This window comes from Grampus griseus (genome assembly GCF_964374135.1).
Source record: "Grampus griseus genome assembly, chromosome: 12".
Taxonomy (NCBI): domain Eukaryota; kingdom Metazoa; phylum Chordata; class Mammalia; order Artiodactyla; family Delphinidae; genus Grampus; species Grampus griseus.
Window position 1 is genome coordinate 16,954,732 of NC_139006.1, and position 24,219 is coordinate 16,978,950.

The 24,219-nt window shown below is 44.1% G+C and overlaps 1 protein-coding gene across 1 annotated transcript in view; it reads right to left on the reverse strand.

The window, feature by feature from the left end:
* Positions 1-684: 684 nt before the first annotated feature.
* ANKRD13A (ankyrin repeat domain 13A) overlaps positions 685-24,219 on the reverse strand; it is a 39,512-nt gene continuing 15,977 nt past the window's right edge. The window contains exons 2-15 of the mRNA XM_082667392.1: positions 21,491-21,623; positions 20,556-20,680; positions 18,356-18,401; positions 16,709-16,852; positions 15,833-16,022; positions 11,997-12,063; positions 10,572-10,653; positions 8,854-8,915; positions 7,974-8,104; positions 7,159-7,316; positions 6,345-6,458; positions 5,159-5,319; positions 3,541-3,608; positions 685-2,695 (exon numbers count right to left, since the gene is read on the reverse strand). Coding sequence (XP_082523518.1) covers positions 2,500-2,695; positions 3,541-3,608; positions 5,159-5,319; positions 6,345-6,458; positions 7,159-7,316; positions 7,974-8,104; positions 8,854-8,915; positions 10,572-10,653; positions 11,997-12,063; positions 15,833-16,022; positions 16,709-16,852; positions 18,356-18,401; positions 20,556-20,680; positions 21,491-21,623 — 1,677 coding nt within the window. The 3' untranslated portion in view covers positions 685-2,499. The remainder of the gene's footprint in view (positions 2,696-3,540; positions 3,609-5,158; positions 5,320-6,344; positions 6,459-7,158; positions 7,317-7,973; positions 8,105-8,853; positions 8,916-10,571; positions 10,654-11,996; positions 12,064-15,832; positions 16,023-16,708; positions 16,853-18,355; positions 18,402-20,555; positions 20,681-21,490; positions 21,624-24,219) is intronic.

Genomic DNA, 24,219 nt, shown 5'->3' on the forward strand with positions numbered 1-24,219 from the left:
TCCCAGCACTGTCTTATGTGTGGAAGTTGCTCCATGAAAGTTTACTGCTGGTAATGGTCCACCCAAGCTTTAATAAACCCTGAAGATAAAGTTAGAAACTATTAGTTTAATGAAATAAGCCATAAGTATGGCTTGTCTTGACCTAAGAAGAGTAACAGTTTTCACAATGCTCAAAATATTGCTTATTTCCCGCCCACCCCACCCCACCCCAAAAAGCAAAGCAGATCCTTCACAACTTCTGGAAATACCAAGGCCTCATTTCCGGAACCCAAACATTTTTTACTGGTCACTGCCTTTTTTGTTTTATTACCAACATATTCAGGTGTACGGCAAGTCCAGGAGGCTGAATCATCACCTGAACTTCCAAGAAAGGAGACAGCAGATTTACTGAGATTAGAGAGATCTAATGTTGGCTTGGTTTCCAGCACTCCACAAGAGACAGTCCCTCTCCAGGGCTGCAGAGGTACTCAGAGCGGCCCAATGCTGGCTTTGGAGTTTCCATTTGAAAGGACTAGCGTGCGGGCCGTGTGGACCGTGTGACTTGGGCAGGACGCTGAGAGGACTGTGCCACCTTTGTCACGCATGAGCGAGGACTGGGAGGAATTCTAATGTTCCAGTAACATACATAACAGGAAGGGACTAGAAAAATGTGAAGAGAAAAAAAGACTCAAAGGCTGTCTAGAATATTGTACGAGCACCCTCTAAGGAAGCAGTCTTTATTTGTATTTTAAGAGTGAACACATATCGAAAACTGCTGTGACAGTGACACAAAGTTCAGTCCCTTGTTAACTGACCTCCTGGGGAGAAAGTCAAAGACATGGGGAAGCAGAACAATGGAATGCAAACAGAGATTACCTCTGTTCACCTTAGTGAGTAAACGATGGGGCCTAACTGCAGCCATTCCCAAGACGTATCTTGGCTCAAGGTAAACGCCAAGTAAACAAAATGCTAACTGTGTATCTGAAACAAACATGATGCTGCATATACTGGCCTCGTGTGCAGAGAAGGAATTTTGGTCAGACCATGAAAAGAAAGGCAGATGGTCATATGGAATCAAAAGCACAATTCTTTGGGAACGTTTCATTGGCAACGCTAACTGTATATACAGCCGTTAAATGGAACGGTAGTTCCTGTTTCCCTTCCCGTCCCCAAAGCAGCGCAACAGACAGGAAATGGACGCAAAACAGAGGAGGAGGATATTGTTACTAGGTGATTTCAGTGCAGCCTGTAGGAATGAATCCATGGGCCGGGCTGGAGTGAGGGTGCCCTCGGCCGTATTCCCCAGGTTCTCTATGTTGTGCGGTGGTTATTTACAGAAGGGTTAGACAAAATAGTTAACTACTAAGGGTATCCAAAAAAGGCCTGAGAAAATCTGGTTAAAATGTATAACCTTGTATTGCTACTGATGGGAGTAGTCGTTTTTATATCTTTTAAAAATAATAAAAAGATTCTGTTAAAAAATATATTCATCCAGAAAGATGTTGATTTGAACTCTAAAAAGTAACGTAGAATCATCATTTTCCCTTTTGAACACAGAGCCACTGAGTTCCGTTTGTAGCTCCCTTTCTAGTTTCAAGCCCACCCCTTCCTCTCAGGTGCGCCCAGGGCACGTAGTGAGGTCTTCCTAGGCCTCTGCATGGAGACCCTTCACCAGAGGCGGCCTGGAACACACCCCTGGTTTGGTGATCCTTTGGTCAGCCTGCCCACTTCAGTAACAAGCCTCGGGCTCTACTAGCGGCTCCTCCAGGGCCAGGATTAGCTGCCTTGGATTTAGCCTGGAGGATCCTGCTCTCCAAGGAACTGCCTTTACAAATTCAAATCAGATCCCTCAAAGTGGAGTGAGGTGGTTTGAAACCATTAGTAATTTTTAAGGCTAAGGCAACATCTGTTGGCATCTGTATATCTTAATTTGATGCAAATAGTTAACCCTAAAGTAAAATAGATCCTGTACTTATCTCCTCTCTAGCTGGGTGTGGAAGGAGTGGAATAAGGTGGGGACGGAGTAGAACAGTGACAGTGCCCTAGAAACCCTGTAGAAAGGTAAAAATAGAAAAGCAGAAGGGCACAAATGATCCATTTCTTTGGTGAACTGTACAGAAGTGTCTCCCAAGTTCTCATACACCACACTCTGCAAAGGCTGCTGCTCTCGTATATAAAAGCACCCTGACTCCGCAAGAACTTGTTTTGTTATCACTCCTTGATAAAAATTAATGTACAAACCTGCAGGGTGGGATTGGGGATTGGGTTTTTATCTAAAGCTGGTAGTAAAAACGTGACCTGCAAGCCAGTACAGCTATGGAAAGTGAGGACGCTCTCCTCCCCTCAAGCCTGGAGATGGGGCCGCTGGCCGCCAGTCCGTTCACCGGGGAGCGTCGCGGGTGGCCCCGGGGGGCCCTGGCCCCGCACCTCTGTGGAAAGCAGGGTCCGATGCTGCATCGTGTGAGGCGCAGTCCCTGGGCCCGCGTGCGGACAGAGCCTCTGGGTGGGAGGCAGGAAGGACTACTTCTCGGTGAGCGACAGCTGTAAGACCTGCTGCAGCTCCGCCTCCTCCTCCCGCAGCCGCAGCTCGTGCTCCTCCAGCTCTTTGGCGGAGAGCTCCATGGCCAGCTGCAGGTCGCTGTCAAAACGGCTGGTCTCACGGGAGGCGCCGGGGCACAGGCCTTCAGAGTCGGAGGGGAGGCTCTCCTGGACAGCCCTGCGTGAGAACGACATGGGGCAGAGAAACTGTTTTAACATCGTCATCGTGGCAGCAGCAGCAGCAGCAGCAGCCATATTTCTTAACTGCGGACCCAGTGTGCGCCGAGCCCGGCGCTTCCTGTCCCCTCTTGTACATGATGCCATCGATCCCATGTAACTCTGGGGGTGCACGTGCTGGATGCAGGTACATACCTGCCCGAGATCACCCAGCCACTAAGTGATGGGGCTAGGAATTGAACCTGGATCAATTTTAAAGCAAAACCCAACTTCAACAGGTTTTCATATGTGCCCAGACTACAGGAAAATGCTTTGTAAAATGAATCTTTCCAGCTTAACCCCTTTTAAAACGGATAATCTGGGAATTCCCTGGCGGTCCAGTGGTTAGGACTCCAAGCTTTCATTGCTGAGGGCACAAGTTCGATCCTTGGTCTGGGAAGTAAGATCCCACAAGCCACATGGTGCAGCCAAAAAAAAAATAATAATAATAATCATCTCTGTAGCCCTTCCCCAAAGTGGCACCATCCTTAACACTGTATAAACTTCCCACTGACGGCAGCTAGACCCTCTGTGATCATACGTTCTTCGCAGAAGATCAGACCGATCAGAAAACATTTACTGGGTGCCTTTCTGCCCACGGCAATGGTTAGTGAACTGGTCAGCAATTCTATCACCAGTTCCTGGAAGCTCAGCCCCCGAGAGTTCAGAGCTCCTTTTATGAGGAATTGCCCCAAGAGGAAGCAAGAGAGCTGACATGGTATCAAGTCTCTCTTGCCAGGCCCACTGCCGAGTGTCCTAAGCGCCTGTGCCAACCTCGGGTCAATCATCAAGAGTCACATCAGTCACCTCTCATCCTGGGCGTCACAGGTATGTGCCTGGCCAGTCCCTCCACTAGAAGCTGGTCCTGAAAGCTCCTAGGAAAGACATGTGACAGACACGAATACCCCTTAGAAGGAATAAACTGTTGTACTGATAACAAAAGGAAAGCAGCAAGAACAAGATTAAGAATATTTACAAGTCCATTATCCACAAAGCTGTGTGAAAAATTAATAGAGACTGGGGTTATCTCTAAAATGACACCCAAATGTCAGATAGTATATGGTCCACTACCTTGCTTGATTTGATATCAAGTATGAGAAGGTGGTAGCTGTCAATCTATTAAAAACAACTCAACCTCAGGCCAAGTTTCAATGAACAAAGCAGCTAATTCTTCTAGAGCAAGACTGGAATACATAACTCATTATTTGTCGTCTTTGGCTACTCCTCTTCTCAAAACTTATGGCTGACAAGGTTTAAGTAGCTATTGGGGGAAAAAATAAGCTCACTTATAACAGGAAAAGGAAACGCATACTGGATTGACAGTGATGGCTAGGACAGGGAAGCCTCTCTCAAGGGGAACATGCCAGCCCTGGGGTCTGGCCCTTGGCCCAGCAGCCTCAGAAAACAGAACGGCTCTAAGAACGGGTCCATGGGAGGCGGGGCTCATGTTATCCAAGCTGAGACTGCAGAAAAAACCAGGATGCCAAAAACTGCAGCTGGGGGGACACTGGAGTGTGGGTACCATTCTCAAAGCTTAGCGGCCCCATGACGGCAGGCGCTGGGGCTGCTTCATCAAAGAACTCCCAGCACCTGGCACAGAGTCTGGCACAAAGCAGGCACTGTGCAAACATCTGCCGAATGAACGATGGAAGGACAGAAGAAACCAATGAACAAACAAATGGACAACAGGAGCCCAGGACCACACCAAAGGGCAGTGGAGGGAGAAGGAGATCCCACTCTAGTAGAGCAGGAAGCCACAGAGGGAGGGGACGGAGGAGTTACTATCCTCAAGCCCTGGACGGTCCCAGGAAGGTGAGGCCTTGAGGAAGAACCACATAGGAAGACAAGAGGCAACTGTTCTCAGGCTGGTCTGTTCTCTCCTTAGTGCTCAAGCGTCTGGGATTATGCCCCTTACCACAGAATGAAACATCTGAGTGAAAAACAATTTTAACAATGAATCAACCATCCTTTTCATAACACTCTTATTGAGCAACCACAACGCAATGACTGGTCTTCATTGGGGAGGAAGTTGGGATTAAAATCCACATACCTTTGTATGAGACTACTGACACACAGATAACATTCTAGGGAAAATATGATGGCGTAAACTAGCAAGAATTTACTGTTTCACCACTGAGAAGTTATATAGCACGCTCCGAAAGATAGAAGATTATTAGCTACATCAGTGAGTGTAAGGAAAAGACAAGTCTGTCAGGCTCTATCCTGTGAATGATGCTGACTGGGGCTATGCAGATGGTCTCATAAGCTTTTATAAAAGACCAGGTACATAAAATATAAAATAACCCATGTAAATACCATGAATATGCCAAACTTGTCATTTAGAGTAAGTCTGTCAGGTTAGCCAAAGACTGAGGCCAAACTGAGGCCAAGCTTCCAAGCCCACCATTTATTCTGATAAATGCACCTGGCTTCTTCTGGACTCCAGTAAGCTCTGCTGGATGGCAAACTGCATTATCTCGTAATCTTCATCCTGCAAATACACATTTCTGCCGTTGTCTTGAACGTGGTAAGATTCAGGAATTTCAAACACAGATTGATCAACCTCAAAGTTTGTGAGAGTGGAAGCTGAAACACAAAAGGTGACAGTACAGTGCCTGAGTTAGTAAAATAAATTTCCACTTCAACTTTTTATAAAACTTTTTTTTAATTAAAAAAATGAAAAATTAAAATGATTAAAATCAAGGTTGGCTACTATGTAAGAGAGATTTCAAGGAAGAATAATCTTGACAGAGAAAAGTACTGGAATACTGTTTTTTTCTTTTTGCCTTCACTTTTTTTTAGTAATAAAATGCATAGTCACACAAAAAATATACAGAAGACTGTAAAATGAAAAGTGAAGATCTCTCTCCCTACACCCTGTCTCCTATTTCCAAATTCCAGAGGTAACCAGTGTTTACTTGTGGGTCCTTTGAGGAATGTGATGTGTATATATCACACAATCACACCAATGTGGTTTTTTTTCCTTTTTCATTATGAAATATAGTAAATATATGAAAGAAGATGTAAGATATCTGTAACTTAAAATAAAAATGATAATAATAAAACAAAGGCCTGTATATCCCTCAACTGGCCTAAGACACAGAACACTATTTTACCACAATAAAAATTAAAAAAAAAAATTCAATTACATTTCGATACACTAGCAATGAGTAACTGGAAAATAAAATTAAGAAATAAGTCCATTTACAATAGCATCCAAAATCTGAATTGGACTGATGGCAAAGGAGCCTGAGGAAATTTTGGGGGGTGATGGAAATGTTCTGTATCTTGCCTGTGGTAGGGGTTACGTGGGTGTATACATTTGCCAAAAGGCATTGAACCGTTACATTTAAAATGGGAGTATTTTATTACATACACGTTACACCTCAATAAAGTTGTTTTTTTAAGAACAGGCTGTCTTTCTAATTCGAGTGGGGTCATACATATTCTGCAAACTTTTTTTCACTTAATTGAAACTAAATCTAAAATTTTCTTTCATTCAAGACAGAGATCTACTCATAAGATACTCTAATTTCAAACTGAATAATTACTATAATGACTAAATGTATGAGTTTTTTTTTAATCACATAATCCAACTTTTTTTTTTTTACCTGAATCAGATGGGGTCCCTTCCACATTTTGAGATACAGTTTCTTCAGCAGTGCTACAGCCATTAACATTTCCAAATGTAATCCGTGCATTTAAGACATGAAACAAGGGAATTTCTAATAAAATAAAAGCTTTTATAAATAAACTTTACTGAGAAGAATAACAGCCAGCATTTACTGAGCGCTTACTATGCTGGTACCATGCCAAGTACTTTTTATAAGTATGATTTCATTTAATCATCATAACAACCCATCCCAATATACAGATGGGAAAACTGAGATTCAGAGAGGTTAAGCGACTTCTCCTAGATCACAGTAAGTTATCGAGCCAGGATTCAAGTGGATACAAGATACAGGAGCCAGGATACAACTATCCAAAATGTAAATTCCTCACAAGTAATATGTATTATATGTGGTATCATGCAGACTAATTCAAGCCCAGAAACATATTAACGTATCAAAGGATCTTAGTGTCAATTGTCTTCCTCAAATAATAAGTTTAATTTGAAGTTTCACTTAAGTAAGGTTTCATATTAAAACAATGAATGTGTCACGTTTTTATGCCTTTTTCATGTCAGCACCATCTGTAAATAGAACTGATGGCTGGGGAGGGATCTCCTAATGTTAATATGCAAAATGAACTAAGAATCATGACACTTCTTTAAACCAAATTAAACTAGAGGATAACTCTGCCCTCCTCCGTTAAGTCTACTGTCTGCTTCTTTTGCCTCAGATGCTCCAATTCCCTGAAGCACACTCTGTCTCCCGCAAAAACGGGCAGAACCTATGGGCGCTCCTGTGGTTTATTGAACGGTACCTATTTTGACAGGAAATCCAGGTGGGAATTCCAGTTTGATGAAGTCTCTCAGTCGGGCAAAATGTGCGCTAGTTCGGGCCATCAGGTCAATGATGGGGATGACCTGCTCCACGAGAGACAGAGGAAACTCCTCACACATCCACAGCATTGCTTTAAACCTGCCGGATTGGATGAGAAAAGACTGAGGCCATCTCCCTCAGACAGGGAGACTGCGTTACTTCTACGCAGTGGGCTAGACAACGTCAGCTTCCTTATGCCCCACGCCCCAGCCTTCCCAGTCATCTTACCTCCCCTACGTCTGAGCTGGGAAGGGATTAGAGCCACAAAGGACTCGCATCACCCTGTCATCGGGCAAGCAGGGGAAATGACCTGCGCTACAGCCTTAATCGATAGCAAGCAGGAAGAACTGGTAGCTGGTGGAAACCATTTCATTTGATCAGCTGAAGCTTGTTGACAGTTAAAAAAAATAAATAAGGAATTCTTATATCCAATCTATATTCTATTTGGAGAAGGTCGAATAATAAGATGGGCAATCTACTGTTACCTTTCATCAGATAAAGTAATTTTTGTTATTTTGGGCTTTTTTTTGTTTTTTTTTTTGCAGGATGTAGGACCTTATTTCCCAGACCAGGGATCAAACCTGTGCCCCCTGCAGTGGAAGGGTCTTAACCACAGGACCGCCAGGGAAGTTCCAGTAATGTGAAATTATTTTTAAAGGAAGGGAACAGAGGAAGGACCGAACATGACACTAGAAAACAGCACGACTTCTGAAACAATCAAGAATCCGTTGACAACGGCTGCTGAGTCTCTCTTACTTTTGTGTTCTAATCGTCAGCTCTTTCGGCCTTCCGATGTCTCTGTCCTTCAGATCAAACTCTTCGTTGAAGTACTCATCAGGCGTGATGGCTGTGGGGTTGTTGGCGGTGGCACACTCTGTGGTGAGGTCCTGCCGAGCCAGAACTCAGGGGAGTCAGAAATGCCAAATGATGCTGACAAGTGGAGGCCTAGGGCACCTAGCCTTTGAGGTGGACATGTTAACCAGCTACAGAGCAGGAAGTTCTAGTCATTAACTTTTTTTTATTAAGTTAACTGCACAGAACAAGAAAATTGACAAACAGATTACCAAACTACATGACCAAGTCTAATGGATTTCTCCATTTCAAATCATTTCTCCACTCTCCTTTTATCTCCTGATTATAGAAAGGAAAAAGAGAGACAGACAGACATATCTGAAAGCACATGGGATCTGGAAGATTTGGAGTTCAGGTTCCAGCTCTGTCCTTCTTTAGCCTGGGACGCTGGAAAGGTAATTTCATTTTTCTGACCCGCAGTGACCTCCACGGCAGCAATTTCATATGGTTATTGTGAGGACTGAGAAAGGAAGTGTTCGTTCAGGTGCTCTATTAAAATATAAAGTCCTGAATCCTTTTTTCAGTTCCATTTTACAGAGAGGGCCTAGTTTAAAACAGGAGAGAAAGCACCTGATTTCTATAATCACTACCTGCCTCTAAAATCTTTATTTTCAAAGACTCACTCATCTTATTCTCTTCCAAAAGAACATCTCAGATTCCAGATGGGGAGTACTTTTTAGCCTGTTCAAATCAAGTGGTCTGCTCAGGATTCAGTAAATGCCACCACAAGCAGAGAAAAGTCATCTCCTGTTAAACCGTGCTGGAAGCTCACACTTCGACTTACCCCTTGAGCACCAAATTGGTGTTCCACAGTCCCCAGCAAAGACTCCAGTGGGTTCCTGTCCGCTACAGAGGAGGGAAAAGTTGAATGTCGAATATTATACCTTAATTATGATTATAGAAGAAGATTCTCATCCTACCTTCATGTTTCTCCATCATGCATTAGGAAATCCATCTATGGACAGGCCAATAAAATCATCCCCAATAGCTATCAGCTAATTTATCCTTTTTTGTTTTCGTTTTTTAAAAAAACACTTATTTATTTATTTATGGCTGCACTGAGTCTTTGTTGCTGCGTGCAGGCTTTCTCTAGTTGTGGTGAGCGGGGGCTCCTCTTCATTGCAGTGCACGGGCTTCTCATTGGGGTGGCTTCTCTTGTGGTGGAGCTCGGGCTCTAGGCACATAGGCTTCAGTAGTTGTGGCATTCTGGCTCAGTAGTTGTGGCTCGCAGGCTTTAGAGCACAGGCTCAGTAGTTGTAGCACACAGGCTTAGTTCCTCCGCGGCATGTGGGATCTTCCCAGACCAGGGATCAAACCCGTATCCCCTGCATTGGCAGGCAGATTCTTAATCACTGTGCCACCAGGGAAGCCCCTAACTTACTTTTTCTAGGACACTTTTTATTAGGATCTCTAAGCTAGATGAACAATAGTTATAAGAATTCAATCAGAATAGTAGAGAAAGTTTGGATTTAGGAACGAGCCAGATCTGGATTCTAACTGCACCTTGGCTGGTCGGAGGCCTCAGCTTCCTTACCTGTCAAACTGGACTAATGGGAACGGTAGGGGAGGTGTGAGTTAACAATGGCCACACGCTCACCGCACGCTGCAAGCCCCAGTCTCAAGGTTTACGTGTAATAGCTCATCTGATCCTCCCGATGACTCTAAGGCAGGTCTGGTAGCACTCATTTCACTGCTGAGGAGACCAAGGCACAGCAGGTAGGTACTTCACACGGCCCTGAACCGGCCTCGCGCCAGCTGGGATATGGCAGCCATGTATTGGCTATGTTTTGGCTCAGAGCCCAAGTTCTGTCCAAATCTTTCATCGTGATAGTTTGGACTAAATCACTCATTCCAGTGATAAATATTCTCCAATATACTTATCTACTTTTTCAACCGAATCCAACAATTGTCCTGCATAACACATAAACAAGCCCTGTGAATGGCTTTAATTACAGCTGGAGCCAACCACAGGCGAGGACCTCCAAGAATGAGTCAGACTAAGGAAAATTTTATAAAAAGGAAATTTGGATTCGCATGACCTAATCACATTAACCCCCAAATTTAACAGAGGCAACAAAGACTTCCTCTAGGCTAAAAAAAAAAAAAGGGGGGGAGAAGGGGGACTTCCTTGGTGGCGCAGTGGTTAAGAATCCACCTGCCAATGCAGGGGACACGGGTTTGAGCCCTGGTCCGGGAAGATCCCACATGCCGCGGAGCAACTAAGCCCGTGCACCACAACTACTGAGCCTGCACTCTAGAGCCCGCGAGCCACAGCTACTGAGCCCATGTGCCACAACTACTGAAGCCCGTGCGCCTAGAGCCCGTGCTCTGCAACAAGAGAAGCCACTGCAATGAGAAGCCCGCGCGCAGCAATGAAGAGTAGCCCCTGCTCACTGCAACTAGAGAAAGCCCGCACACAGCGACAAAGACCCAACGCAGCCAAATAAATAAGTAAAATAAATAAATTTATTTTTAAAAGAAAGAGAGAAGGGAAGAGATTACCTTTATATCTCTTTTTTTCTTCCTCAGTCAGATGTTCTGTCCGTATTTTGGTTATCACACTCACATTGTTCACTGTATAGACCTTGAGAGATGTGTGTGAAAGGAAACAGTGACACGGGGAATCAAAACTCAACAAATAAGCATAGCAAGAGCAAGAATGCTGAAGCCAAAACAAAACAAAACCCAGCAAAATAAAAATGAGAAATGGTTAACATTCATCAGAACCCTTCAGAGAAAATACACAGCTACCAACTTAGAAATGCATCAGCAGTTACTTTGCATCTCTGACATTTTTAATTACCCCTGAGTAGTTAAGGGTGACAGGCTGCACTTTCCAACTTGCCCTTCTTGTTGCTAAACACTCTCAAAGAAGGTCCTGCAATTTAGGCCTCCCAGCTGGATTTCTACTAAGGGGCCCAAACCTGCATTGTGTACTTGGACTGATTTGCGGTAATCTTATACTCAGACCGACTTAGACAGCCATCGGACAGAAGGAAAAAGGAAGGAACACAAGGTTCTCTACACTGGTAAGATTGAGAGAAAACCAGCAAGCCACTATTTAAAAGGTATCCCGTATATTGACCTCAAATTATTTTAACTGCCAGGGTCAATGCTCTGTTTTCAAGGTTGATTGAAGAATACTGGGGTCTGGAAAATCAAACATCACAGTTCACAAAGAATTAACTGTATGCCAAAACGTGGATTCCCAACGTCTAAAGATTCAGGAAACACACCCAGCACTGGAAGGACTATTTCTAAGTGCATCTCACTGAGCATGATGTAAGCTTTCTTTGCTCACTCAGAGGTCACCGGAGGACCCTGCAGCTGCTGGCAGCACCGTCGTGAGCCATCAATCCCCGCTGCACTGCAGGGCTAACGAGAGGCCAGGAAACAGCTTTCCAGCTGACACAGTGCCAGATGACTCGAGCAACTGTCGTCTCCACTATGACAACTATCTTCTAAATTCACTGACATCAGGTAAGTGGGCTGGAAGCCTACTGGTTACAATTAGGCTGACTAAAAATATTGGCAGAGTCATAAAAGCTACTTTACAATATATATTTTTTAAACCCACTCAGGCGATTAAAATAAGATGAACAAGCAGGCTAAATCTAGTCCTTTCTTTTTCTTTTCTTTTTTTTTTAAAGAATTAAAGGAATTGTCACTCCCACCAGGACAACTGGTACCTGGACTCATTTCTCTACAACATAGTTTCTCTTTGCCATAACTAGAGACCTCCTTGGGACATGCTATTCCATTTTCTGAAAGTCAAATAAGATAAATCCAAGAAAGAGACACATTAGACAGAACTTATTCCCCAGAGCACCTCCATGGCACAGATGCATGACAAAATCTGAACAGACTCCTCATTTGCATAGAAGCTAAATAGCTATGTTAAATCTTATTTTAAGAGTTTCCTTTTACCTTTGCTTCGTAACCATTAACAACTTCTGCTTTATCTGTCCTCCAGCCCCAGAATCCGGATTTAGTTCTGATAAAAAGTGAACACCACAAATTTCCACATGTACAATATGCCATTCAGATTTATCCCTGCAGCCTTTATAGGTTTCTTCCCCCAGCTTAAGTTAGTGAAGGACACTTGGAAATTAGGGTCCTACTGTCCACAGAAGGATGTTATTAACAACAGATGGCTCAAGCGTCCCCCACCCCCTCCCACAGTTATTAATCAATTTGCCTCACCCCCGGCAAGAGAAAGCCTCCATTCTTGGCTTCTTTACGAAAGCTGCCAGCAGAGGCAACAAAGGTGGTGACATTTATTGGACAGCTGTCCCCAAGAAGTGAGTGCAGATGACCAGCGTCCAAGGGCTCGCCACTCTGGGCCAGAGCATTCATCTGAGTCATCCCAGCCGTGGGCACCGATAGAGTCAGTGGCTCTATCCCCATAAGCAGCAGTATCTCAATCCAGGAATTCTTAGAACAGTGAGGCACAGACCATCCTGCTCCTGGAGAACATGGGTGAGGCAGGAACTCATCACTGTGGAGAGCTGCTTGCAGAAGCCATTAGTGCCTGTGGAAAGGCTTGGGAGTTCGCGCGCGTTATCAGGTTTGGTGCAGCGGGGGAAAAGAATATCAAAAGCAGTTTTTCAGCCCAGCCGTTGAGTCCAGCTCTGTGGAACTGCTTTTAAAGCAGCCCAGCACTTCAGCAGCAGCTGTAGCATTGGTAAAGTGCCCAAACACCCAGTTACTCAACTCAATATACTCCTGGAAAAAAAATGCATTTAGGAGCCAAATGCGGCCAAGAGGCTCTGATTCTTTTTCAAAGCAGCTCACCCTGGGAAATGCTCCCACTCCCGGGGGAGCCCTGCCCAGACTGCCCCTTTGTCTAGGACGTCACATCCCAGCTCCGCTGTGACTGCTGCACTTGGGCCTGTGTCGGGCAACTGCCTGCCTCCTGCTCCGACCCCGGGGTGAAGCAGGACACTGCGCAGGAAGCTCCAGAACGGTGGCCAGGAGGCGGTTATCTAAATGTTGTGTTTCCAAACAGTTTGCTTTTCTTCTAATGAGATTTGGTAAATGCAATTAGTCCAGACAGGGTATGCGGAGTTTTATGTGTGCATTACAGTCCCTCAGAGAAAGGAGGGACCAGAGCTTACTTTACTATTCGTTACCCACAGTTAGCACAACGTGACCGATGGAGGGAAAGAGAGGACGCCTAAAAGGATGATACCACATGCTAGCTATCTCCAATTTACATTCCAGAAACAAATTTAGGGACCGCACCTGCCTCATTAATGAACCTTAGTCCCCTTTTAGTCGGCGATCAATGAAAATCAAGATATTCCTTTGGGTGAACAGTTCAATCCTCAGTTCCTGTCTTTCACTAAGCACTTGGTATCTTGGCACAGGAAATCATCGCTGTCTGGCACTCGGACTGAAGGATAACTAGGTCTGCTCCACTTCGTCCTTCGTGGATGCTGAGAAATCAGAGCCGCACTTTCTCCCTGGGAGCTGCCACACTCCTCACTCAGCCACACCTGCTCTACCTGCAATCCTGGCTGCTCCATTTCCTTCCCCACATCCACTCTCTGACAGCTTAGTTATTAAACTCAACATCTACATCCTATTTTAAAACCAAGATTCTAATAAATCCTTGGCTCCTTGATTAACTGTACATGCAGAGGCATCTGATAATGACAGGAGAAAACCCAGCTTCCTCTTTTGCCATTTTCACCTCTGCCCGTCTCCACTGAGACCACCATGCCAAAGGCCACTCAGCACATGCTGGGACTCGGAGGCTGCCACACAATGTGGAGAAAGGCTCTGAGGGTGGCAGGGAATGCTCTGTTTAAGGTGGGCAGAGCAGAACCTTTCAGAGGAGAGACAAATCCAAACTGCAACCAGAGGGTATATATCCGCAGGCCCAAAATTCACTCGGGCAAAAGTATTACTTTGCAAACATCAAGCTCAGAGTAAGATTAGGAGAAAGAAAGGGGTGAAGAAGACTGTCATAACAGGCCCACATCTTCCAAATTTAATCAGCTGAACACTAGCTCACACCTCGGGTAAGAACCAGGCAAGCACACTTTTTCTAGCAGCAAACCTCAGCCTCAAGAGGGGCCCAAGCCCTTGCTTGAACCACGAGAAGCTCACTAAGCACCTATTCCATTCCAAGCACCACCGAAACCAGCAGGTGCCTTCTAGAAATTCTCCCTCAGCAACTCTCTGATGCTTGCAAAATGAGGGTTAGCCGGAACCATCTGAAAACCCCGGGACCACAGGAATACAGAATGTAACTCAGTACAAATGGAAGGGGGGCTGTCTACCCTCCGCTGGGTAACAGCCAGTAACCATCACATTCTCTGTAAATTACACTTCAGAGCAAACAATGACGCTACAACTCTGCTGCTAAACTAGGGGGAACAGTGGCTCCTCTCATGACATCTGAGATTTCATCTCGAGATTCACTCCTTTTTTCTTTTCGGCTGAGGAAAACAGGAACCTGAAGATGAAGCCGCTTGCTCAGAGCTGCACAGTTAGCAGCCCTGCCGATGGTGCCAGGTTCCTCCAGCCCTCGGCTCCCCCGTCTTCCAGCTTTATGAGCAGAGCCCTAGGCTGGCGTGCCCTCCCGGCCTGCAGAGGCAAATGCTGAAGCCTGGAGATGTTTTCCCAAGACCCTTCCAGGTAAAGCCACGGTCAGTCCCTAAACCTTGCTGTCCCTGGAAGACAGCGGCTGTCACCTGGTGAGGCCGGTGCGAGGAGGCTGGCGACAGGGGACTGACCCTGCCTCAGGGGGTGTCACTCCCAAAGCAGCAGCATACCTGGCATTTTCTCTTCTGCTACCAACAAATACCCTAATTCCACAGCTTGATCTAAATTAGGGGAAAGGGGCACTTAAACCTTATGTTTGATTAAACCGAAGACTCTCAGTTTTATTAATAAATTTTATACTGGAAACAAAGAAGAAAAGGAAAAGAGAGAACGGTCAGTATATTCATTAAGAGAAAAGAAAGCCTAAATCCAGAAGAATAGTGTCCATGTCAGCTCAGGCTACGTCCGCTGCTTTGGTTTACAGAGAGCTGGATGTGACATCCTAGGCAAACACTCAGGGCTCTCACAGAATCCCTCAGTTCGGTGTGTTCTACGGTAGAAGCACTCAGGCCAACAGCTATGACAGCCTCCACCCCCTTACAAAGGCCCCCCCGCCTCGGCTCTGCCCACAGGCAGAGGCCCAGAAATGGTGTTCTCACCTGGGTTAACCGAGGCACAGACCTCCCCAGAGGTTTCTCCACATAAAGTCTGGAATAAAACTGAAACCCCTCCAGACTCTTGCTCTAAACTATTAGGCCTCATGGGGAAGCAGGAGGTTGATGAGGGGGAGAACCACATTGAATTGTATGATAAGTGTGTATTTGACTGACTAATATCAGTATAACCACACTCAGTACTGGACCCATTCTACCTCGGAAACTCAAAGCTCCATGATTTGGGACTAGGGAGTCTTGTGGATTGCCAAACACAGAAATAAAATTCAAGTAAAATCCATCAGAAAAAGGGCCCGTAAAAGAACATGAAGACATTTCTCCAAGACTTAACCAATGTGCCATAAAAATGATACATGGTGGAGGATGTCAGCTGTGGTTTGTTTGGTTAGAGCAGAGATCAACTTTAAAACCCACTAGTGTTTCTTACACCATATTAGAAAAATCCCAATCCACCCATACTTTCCAATTAATATATACGTGGCACTAAAGATAGCAGTAAAGGGATTAGATGTGAAAATGCAGAACCTAAATCCATACCTTTCAAAAGCAATGTTTTTAGTATCAAGGCTGGTGTTAATGACTGGGCTTGTGAGCCGCCTCTCAACCTCCCTGCCTTTTGGCTTCATCAAGTCCAGAGTGAGGCGCTCCATTTCCTGGGAAAGGTCAAAGTGTTCGGTGGTGACCACTTTGTCATCGTGGTTGACTTCCATTAACTCTGCCCAGTTGTCTGCTCATGGAAAGAAGGGCGTAACTAAGCACAGCGCAAGTAAGATGCAAAACCCAAGAAGCTTTGTATGTTAAACTGCATCATCTTTCACACACACCCCATCCCCCCCCACCCCCTGGTGCTATCTGATAAAACCTAAAGACTATTGATTATCGATTACCTACTTGCCCAGGAATGATCTGGCCAACTTTCCATAACTCAGAGGAGGCTCTGGGCCATCTTCCCCAAAGATGCAGACTTTTTAAATAACTTGTATTTTTTGTTAGCAACACATTTCATCTGTGTACTACTTCTTTAAGTATATGATTACCTAATTAATATAAATTATTTATGCACAACACTGGGTTAGCCACACCATTTCTCACCCTCATTAGGGGACCATGCCTGATTATGGAGGCAATATAAAGAGATACAAGACAGAGTCTTGCACTCAGAGGTTTAGGAACATCATATGTCAAGAGGGTAACAGTGTTGGGTGGTAAATGATATGTGCAAGAGAACTATCCAGATAAGAAATAAGATACAGGAATTGAGAGTTGAATAACTAATAAGAATAACGGCAACAACAACAAAACAGGCCCCAGAGACAGGCACGGAAAAGGCACATAAATGTGAATACATTTTGATGGTTAAAAAATCACTCAGAACTTAGGAAGAGCAGTGATTACTAAAACAGAACCACTCACCTTCTCCCTTAAAGATAAAACTCCGCCTCCCTCTTATCCAGCTCATGTTCTCAAATCCCAGCAACGTGATATCCACACGCAGTTTGGCACCACTTTTCCAAATGCGACAGACATCATTCGGGCATATTCTGGAAACCAAGGGCACTGGAGAAGAGAAGTGTACTACTGAGAAAAGCCCGAGGGCCAAGCAGAACAGCCAGGCCCCAGAAATCAGGATTCTGACTTCAATGAAAGGACAGGAGTGGCAAGATGGCGTCGGTCATACAGAACTGGGCTCGACTCCCACACTTACAATACAAGGAGTCATTCTTAAAAAATAAAAATGGACTTTCTGTTCTACAGCTGTTTATAAAACTGCAGATCTATGTCTTGTCCAGAGAAAACGCTAAATCAATTTCCCAAGAGTATTCTCAATCCCGAATGAACCCCTCTCACTGACTACCATCAGGGCTAGAGTGCATCCATCTGGCTGTCCTTATCCACATATGCTCCTCTCGCCATCTGGCTGAGGCCCCCCTATACTGTCAGGCCCACCATTCAAGATATCAAATGTCTAAAAGATGCTGCTTTTTTAACAAAAACTGAGATCAGAGTGGTTATTTGCATTAAAAAGAACTCAGTTTCATAGAAGAAGCTGAAGTTCTGTTCTTTCATATACTTTTTACTTCATTTAAATGTTTTATTACAAATATGACTTCTTGCCTGAAAGGGAAGTCTGGAAATGAAAACAGCTGAAAATCTGGGAGTTAGAAACTGTCATTAACTGATCTACAAGAAACAGAAGTAGAACATCTAGGAAAATTACTGTCAGTCAATTTGCCTTACATAAGATTTTGGAGAAATACATCCATTTCGTTAAAAACAAGCTATTCCAATACTCATCTCATCTTCTTCCTTAGAAAAACAAGTTTAGGACTTCCCTGGTGGCGCATTGGTTAAGGATCCGCCTGCCAATGCAGGGGACACAGGTTCGAGCCCTGGTCCGGGAAGATCCCACATGCTGCAGAGCAACTAAGCCTGTGCACCACAACTACTGAGTCTGTGCTCTAGAGCCCACGAGCCACAACTACTGAAGCCCGCGTGCCTAGAGTCCATGCTCCACAACAAGAAAAGCCACCACAATGAGAAGCCCGCGCACCACAACGAAGAGTAGCCCCCGCTCGCCGCAACTAGAGAAAGCCCGTGCGCAGCAACGAAGACCCAACGCAGCCAAAAATAAATAAATAATTAATTTTTTAAAAAAAGAAAAGAGAAACAAGTTTAAAAGGATCGCGTTGAACTCCACAAGGAAATGAGTAACTGATTTATGATAAACCTTACTAAAATTTTAGCCATTTAAAGTGAGATATTAAAAAACGAATAATATAGATAAATGTCAGCGATAACTGATAAAAGGAAGAGACAAAATTGTCTATATATTGTACTGATGAATGCTTGGGAGAAAAAGTCTTATGCACGTGGTAAAAGTGTGGAAGGAACACACCTAAAGCATCAACAACAGTTGTGTTTATGTGGGACTGTGGGTGACTGTCTTCCCTCACTCTCATCTATTCATTTTCTAGATTAAAAAAAATACATGTAACTTTTATAAAAAGTTATATAAGCCTATATTCAAGCTAAATAAATTTCAAGCCCACAGCCACTCACCCCAGCTGGTGAATTCCCACTTCATCTGCACATAGAAATCCGGAGCCTGAAGGACAAAGGTTTAAAATAAATTACCCCTTACAGCGGAAACTAACACAACACTGTAAATCAACTATACTCCAATTAAAATTAATTTTTAAAAAATAAAATAAAAAATAAAATAAATTACCCTTGGTACTATTAACTAAACACAAACACAGTAAGGTTTACTAGGGGTGTTTAAAAGGGAGAGTGAGAAAGAACAGAGAAGAAGAAACATAAATCGCAAACCCATCACACTAAATCCTTATTTTATGTTCAGGCTGTTATTTTATCTCAATATAAAATATGTCTAGACAGTTAATAAAGTTAACTGCAAGTGACAAGGTTGGAGGGAGATAAAGTCAAAGTTGATTTAGGGGCTCAACCGTGTTCCTAACAGTAATGGCCCATGAGCCAGGAGGATGGGCTCAAGCACCACCACACGATATGGGTCACAGGCTGGTCTAAGCAGAGAAGAGGGAGCATGGACCCCATCTGTTCTACGGGGAACTTGACTGTGAAAGGCTTTGTGTGCTGGGAAGTGCTTGGTGTTTATCGGACCACTCTGAAACCAAGAGGCTGCAAGACATCACTGCCCCCAGAAAGTTGAGTTTTCCCTCCAGTTAACAGAAGAGTTTCGCCCCACTTTCCTCTTAAAGTTTTAGGATTTGGCTTTTTGAGGTTTCACACCGCCACAGCGGGCCTGCTTATGATGATTTTCTGACCCACCATGAATTCCTACAGAAGGTTCTTGGAGAGCTACTTAAGAAATCCAACAGTTAGCATGAAGGAAGAAAAATGCCAGAAATTCCAGGTGTTTTTCTGCTCAAGAAAAACCAGATTCCAATGATGGGTGAAGACACTCCGAGGGGCAATGGATAAGAAATGTGGACACGTAACAAGGAGACACTGTTGAAAGACAAGCCGTCATGCACGGCCTCTGGTGCCACCAAGCACCATGTTATTTGTGGGCTGTCTATAACCTCCAGCAGAGAATACCACTCAGTGCAGTTCACTGCTATGGATCAATATAGGTAAAAAACAGAAAGTCTTTTATACTGAATTTTTTAAGTGTGGGTGACTCCATGTTAAATAAGTCATTTTCTGCTTTGTCAAATGGACAAATGATGTTTTTAGTTCCTCCTACAGTGAGTTAGATAAGAAAACAAATCTATGTGATCTTTATGCACTCAAACACACATCTATTTTACAAACAATGGATACAACAATTTCATACTTCATGGACGGTTTTCTTGTAGTATGTGTAAAACGAATGTCTTAGGCAGGATTTAGCTTGTGTCACAGAAATTTTTTTTAAGAAGAGTGCTCAGATAACAAGCAGTGATTGTCTCACAGCAAAGTTATTCCTTTTCTCAACAGAATTGTTAATTTTTCTCAAGAAATGTGGAAAGTCGATTTATCTAGCAATATCTTTGGAAATACTTGGGGAGCTCACTTCTGTGTTTAAACTGAGAATAAACAACATGAAAATTGAACCGCTGGTACTTTCTCGTCTCCTGCTGCCTCGGGAATATTGCATATGGTTGACCAATAAGACAGTTATTGCAAGTGACAAAGGTTATCTGAAGAATGGTAACCACCATCCAAAACAATCCAAGAGCCTAGAAGTAAAGTCTTTTAAGAAAATTCTCTGTCACAGAGCCCATACATCACTCACAAGAGAGAGAAACTGCCCCAAAGCCAGTAACTATAAATAAATTAAGGGAATGGATTAGAAGTCACAAAATACAAATGGCTAGAAGTGACAGGGGTGTCAAGAAGAGCTGCACACAGACTTCTGAGCCTCAACAGGCCCTGAAAATCCCCATATAGTCACAATGTTCATTACAATTTCCCCAAGATGACCTGAGCTCGGGATGCTACTTGTAAGAAAACAGGCAGCTAGACAAATTAATTGCTTGATGTCCATTTGTCTTTAGTTCTAATTTTTAAATAACACTTAAAAGAGTAAGTCTTAATGACCCGGAAACGTAATTTGTGAAAGACTTCATACATTTAACAAGTTGGAAAAGCAAGGAATAATGCATTTGGTATTCAATACATCGTATTCACGACTCATAAAACTCTTTAGGAAGACACACAAGGATGTCAAACTGTGTCCGCAGCTGCTGTGTCAGCATTTAACTCCAATGATGGCACTGTCAATTTTTATGGCTACCTCGAGAATTTTCTGGAGCAGCTCGGGAACTCCCTCGAGGGCCATGGATGTGTTGTGGAAGTCCCGATGCTGAAGGACTGTGTACACCATCTCGGGATCACCAGTGCTCACAGCCTCGTGCAAAACTGGAAGGCAAAAAAGTGAAATTTGACCCCCCTGAATTCTCACACTTTCTGACAAATTCCAAAGCCACTATGAAAAATATCTATCTGGATCAAAGGCCAACATTCTCTTCAAAGTGGGACCCAGGCTGCAGCCCCCCCTGATCTTTATGACCATGACTACTTACTTCTAGCCCTTACCTGACTGAGAAGAGAAGAGAACATAGCACTCTTAGCCTCTTGAGCAAACCCTACCATCGTTCCCTTTCCCCCCTTTCTTACCACTGGCTCTGAAATACTGACAGTGTCTTCAGAGCTGGCTTTCACTGTGTGATCACATAACTGTGGAGATGGGCAGGTAGGGTTTGTGTTGTGTATATCCTTGCTCAGTCAACTCAAAATTACTCTGAGAGTAATTTTGAGAGTATGAGAGTGTGCAAAACAAGTGAAGTGCCAGGATTTCACTGGAAAATACTACTACTTTCAGCTATAATTTTTTTGATTTTGTCTATCCTCATGGACTCGCTAGAGTTACCACCACATTCCTCAGGGGAAATCCGGCCTCCACACTCATGTCTGATGCACATAGAGCTGCTTTCTGGATAAGGAGTCACCCTCTACCCAGGGCTCTTGGCCCAGGACATAATTCGGACCACTGTGCTGCAGACGAGCCAGCAGCATCCGAGGCTCTCATCTTCTTGCCCAGCCCCAAGTTCCAAGAGAGAAAGAGTCTTAAGATAAAGATGACTTGGGACAATAAGGACTGAAACTGGCCTTTATTCAGAAAGAGAAAACAAAATGAAAGGCTTTAAATTATTTTACAAGTATACTTGCCTGTCCATCCCTCGCGATTTTCTTTTGTAACGTCTGCTTTATGTCGGAGCAAGACTCTAGCAGATTCCAAATGTCCCAAAGAAACAGCAAGATGCAATAAGGTTCGACCTCGCGGATCCAGAGCCTCCACATTCTGTAAAGTAAACACTGGCATTTATATAATTGGATATATTACATAAAAACGTGGAAAGGAGTTTGAGAGATAATATTCAGTATAAAAATTTAAAATCGGAGGGTCGGGGCTTCCCTGGTGGCGCAGTTGTTGAGAGTCCGCCTGCCGATGCAGGGGATATGGGTTCGTGCGCCGGTCCGGGAAGATCCCACGTGCCGCAGAGCGGCTGGGCCCGTAAGCCATGGCCGCTGGGCCTGCCCGTCCGGAGCCTGTGCTCCGCAACGGGAGAGGCCACAACAGGGAGAGGCCCGCGTACCGCAAAAAAATAAATAAATAAAAATAAATAAATAAATAAATAAATAAAATAGGAGGGTCTGGGAGAACCCTGTTGACATAGCATCACACAGAAGGGATTTGGTGTGTTCACAGTGGTGGCAGAAGAATCCCTCTGACACATCTGGGCCAAAAAGCAACCTCAGGCTACTGAAACAGGACTCCCCATTCTCCTGCAAAGGTAAGCCCAGGAGGCTTGAGACAGTACCCTCAATGTGCTGTGGATGGTAAATGTCATTTAATCCTAAGACAGTTCGGAATTAAATATGAGAAAGATGAACTACACCAAATCCACAGTATTCATCTTTGTGTTAACTTTAGTAGTATTCTGTGTAATATGGCATTTTCAATGTTTGTAAGATTTAGATAATGTATTAGAGAATCTGACAAATTAGCCTGTGATTCTAATGTAAGATATACCATTGAATAATTGATTTTGGACTCGTATTAGAGATTTTTACTAGTGTGCAAATAATATTAAAAAAGAGGAGGACTGGTTCAAGATAGCGGAGTAGAAGGACGTGCGCTCACTCCCTCTTGCGAGAGCACCGGAATCACAACTAACTGCTGAACAATCATCGACAGGAAGACACTGGAACTCACCAAAATAGATACCCCACATCCAAAGACAAAGGAGAAGCCACAATGAGATGGTAAGAGGGGCACAATCACAATAAAATCAAATCCCATAACTGCTGGGGGGGGTGACTCACAAACTGGAGAACACTTATACCACAGAAGTCCACCCACTGGAGTGAAGGTTCTGAGCCCCATGTCAGGCTTCCCAATCTGGGGGTCTGGCAACGGGAGGAGGAATTCCTAGAGAATCAGACTTTGAAGGCTAGTGGGATTTGACTGCAGGACTTCAACAGGACTGGAGGAAACAGAGACTCCACTCTTGGAGGGCACATACAAAGTAGTGTGAGCAGTGGGACCTAGGGGAAGGAGCACTGACCCCATAGGAAACTAAATCAGACCTACCTGCTAGTGTTGGAGGGTCTCCTGCAGAGGCGGGACAGAGGTGGCTGTGGCTCACCATGGGGACAAGGACACTGGCAGCAAAAGTTCTGGGAAGTACTCCTTGGCGTGAGCCCTCCCAGAGTCCACCATTAGCCCCAGCAAAGAGCCCAGTACGCTCCAGTGCTGGGTTGCCTCAGGCCAAACAACCAACAGGAGGGAACTCAGCCCCACCCATCAGCAGACAAGCAGATTAAAGTTTTACTGAGCTCTGCCCACCAGGGCAACACCCAGCTCCACCCACCACCAGTCCCTCTGATCAGGAAGCTTGTACAAGCCTCTTAGATAGCCTCATCCACCAGAGGGCAGACAGCAGAAGCAAGAAGAAATACAATTCTGCAGCCTGTGGAAGGAAAACCACATTCACAGAAAGACAGACAAAATGAAAAGGCAGAGGACTTTGTACCAGATGAAGGAACAAGATAAAACCCCAGAAAAACAACTAAATGAAGTGGAGATAGGCAACCTTCCAGAGAAAGAACTCAGAATAATGATAGTGAAGATGATCCAGGACCTTGGAAAAAGAATGGAGGCAAAGATCGAGAAGATGCAAGAAATGTTTAACAAAGACCTAGAAGAATTAAAGAACAAACACTAAAGAACAAACAAACAGAGATGAACAATCCAATAACTGAAATGAAAAATACGCCAGAAGGAATCAATAGCAGAATAAATGAGGCAGAAGAACGGATAAGTGACCTGGAAGACAGAATGGTGGAATTCACTGCCGCAGAACAGAATGAAGAAAAAAGATTGAAAAGAAATGAAGACAGCCTAAGAGACCTCTGGGACAACATTAAATGCAACAACATTCACATTATAGGGGTCCCAGGAGGAGAAGTGAGAGAGAAAGGACCCGAGAAAATATTTGAAGAGATTATAGTCGAAAACTTCCCTAACATGGGAGAGGAAATAGCCACCCAAGTCCAGGAAGCGCAGAGAGTCCCATAAAGGATAAACACAAGGAGAGACACGCTGAGACACACAGTAATCAAATTGACAAAAATTAAAGACAAAGAAAATTATTGAAAGCAACAAGGGAAAAATGACAAATAACAAACAAGGGAACTCCCATAAGGTTAACAGCTGATTTCTCAGCAGAAACGCTACAAGCCAGAAGGGAGTGGCATGATATATTTAAAGTGATGCAAGGGAAGAACCTACAACCAAGATTACTCTAGCCGGCAAGGATCTCATTCAGATTCAACAGAGAAATCAAAAGCCTTACAGACAAGCAAAAGCTAAGAGAATTCAGCACCACCAAACC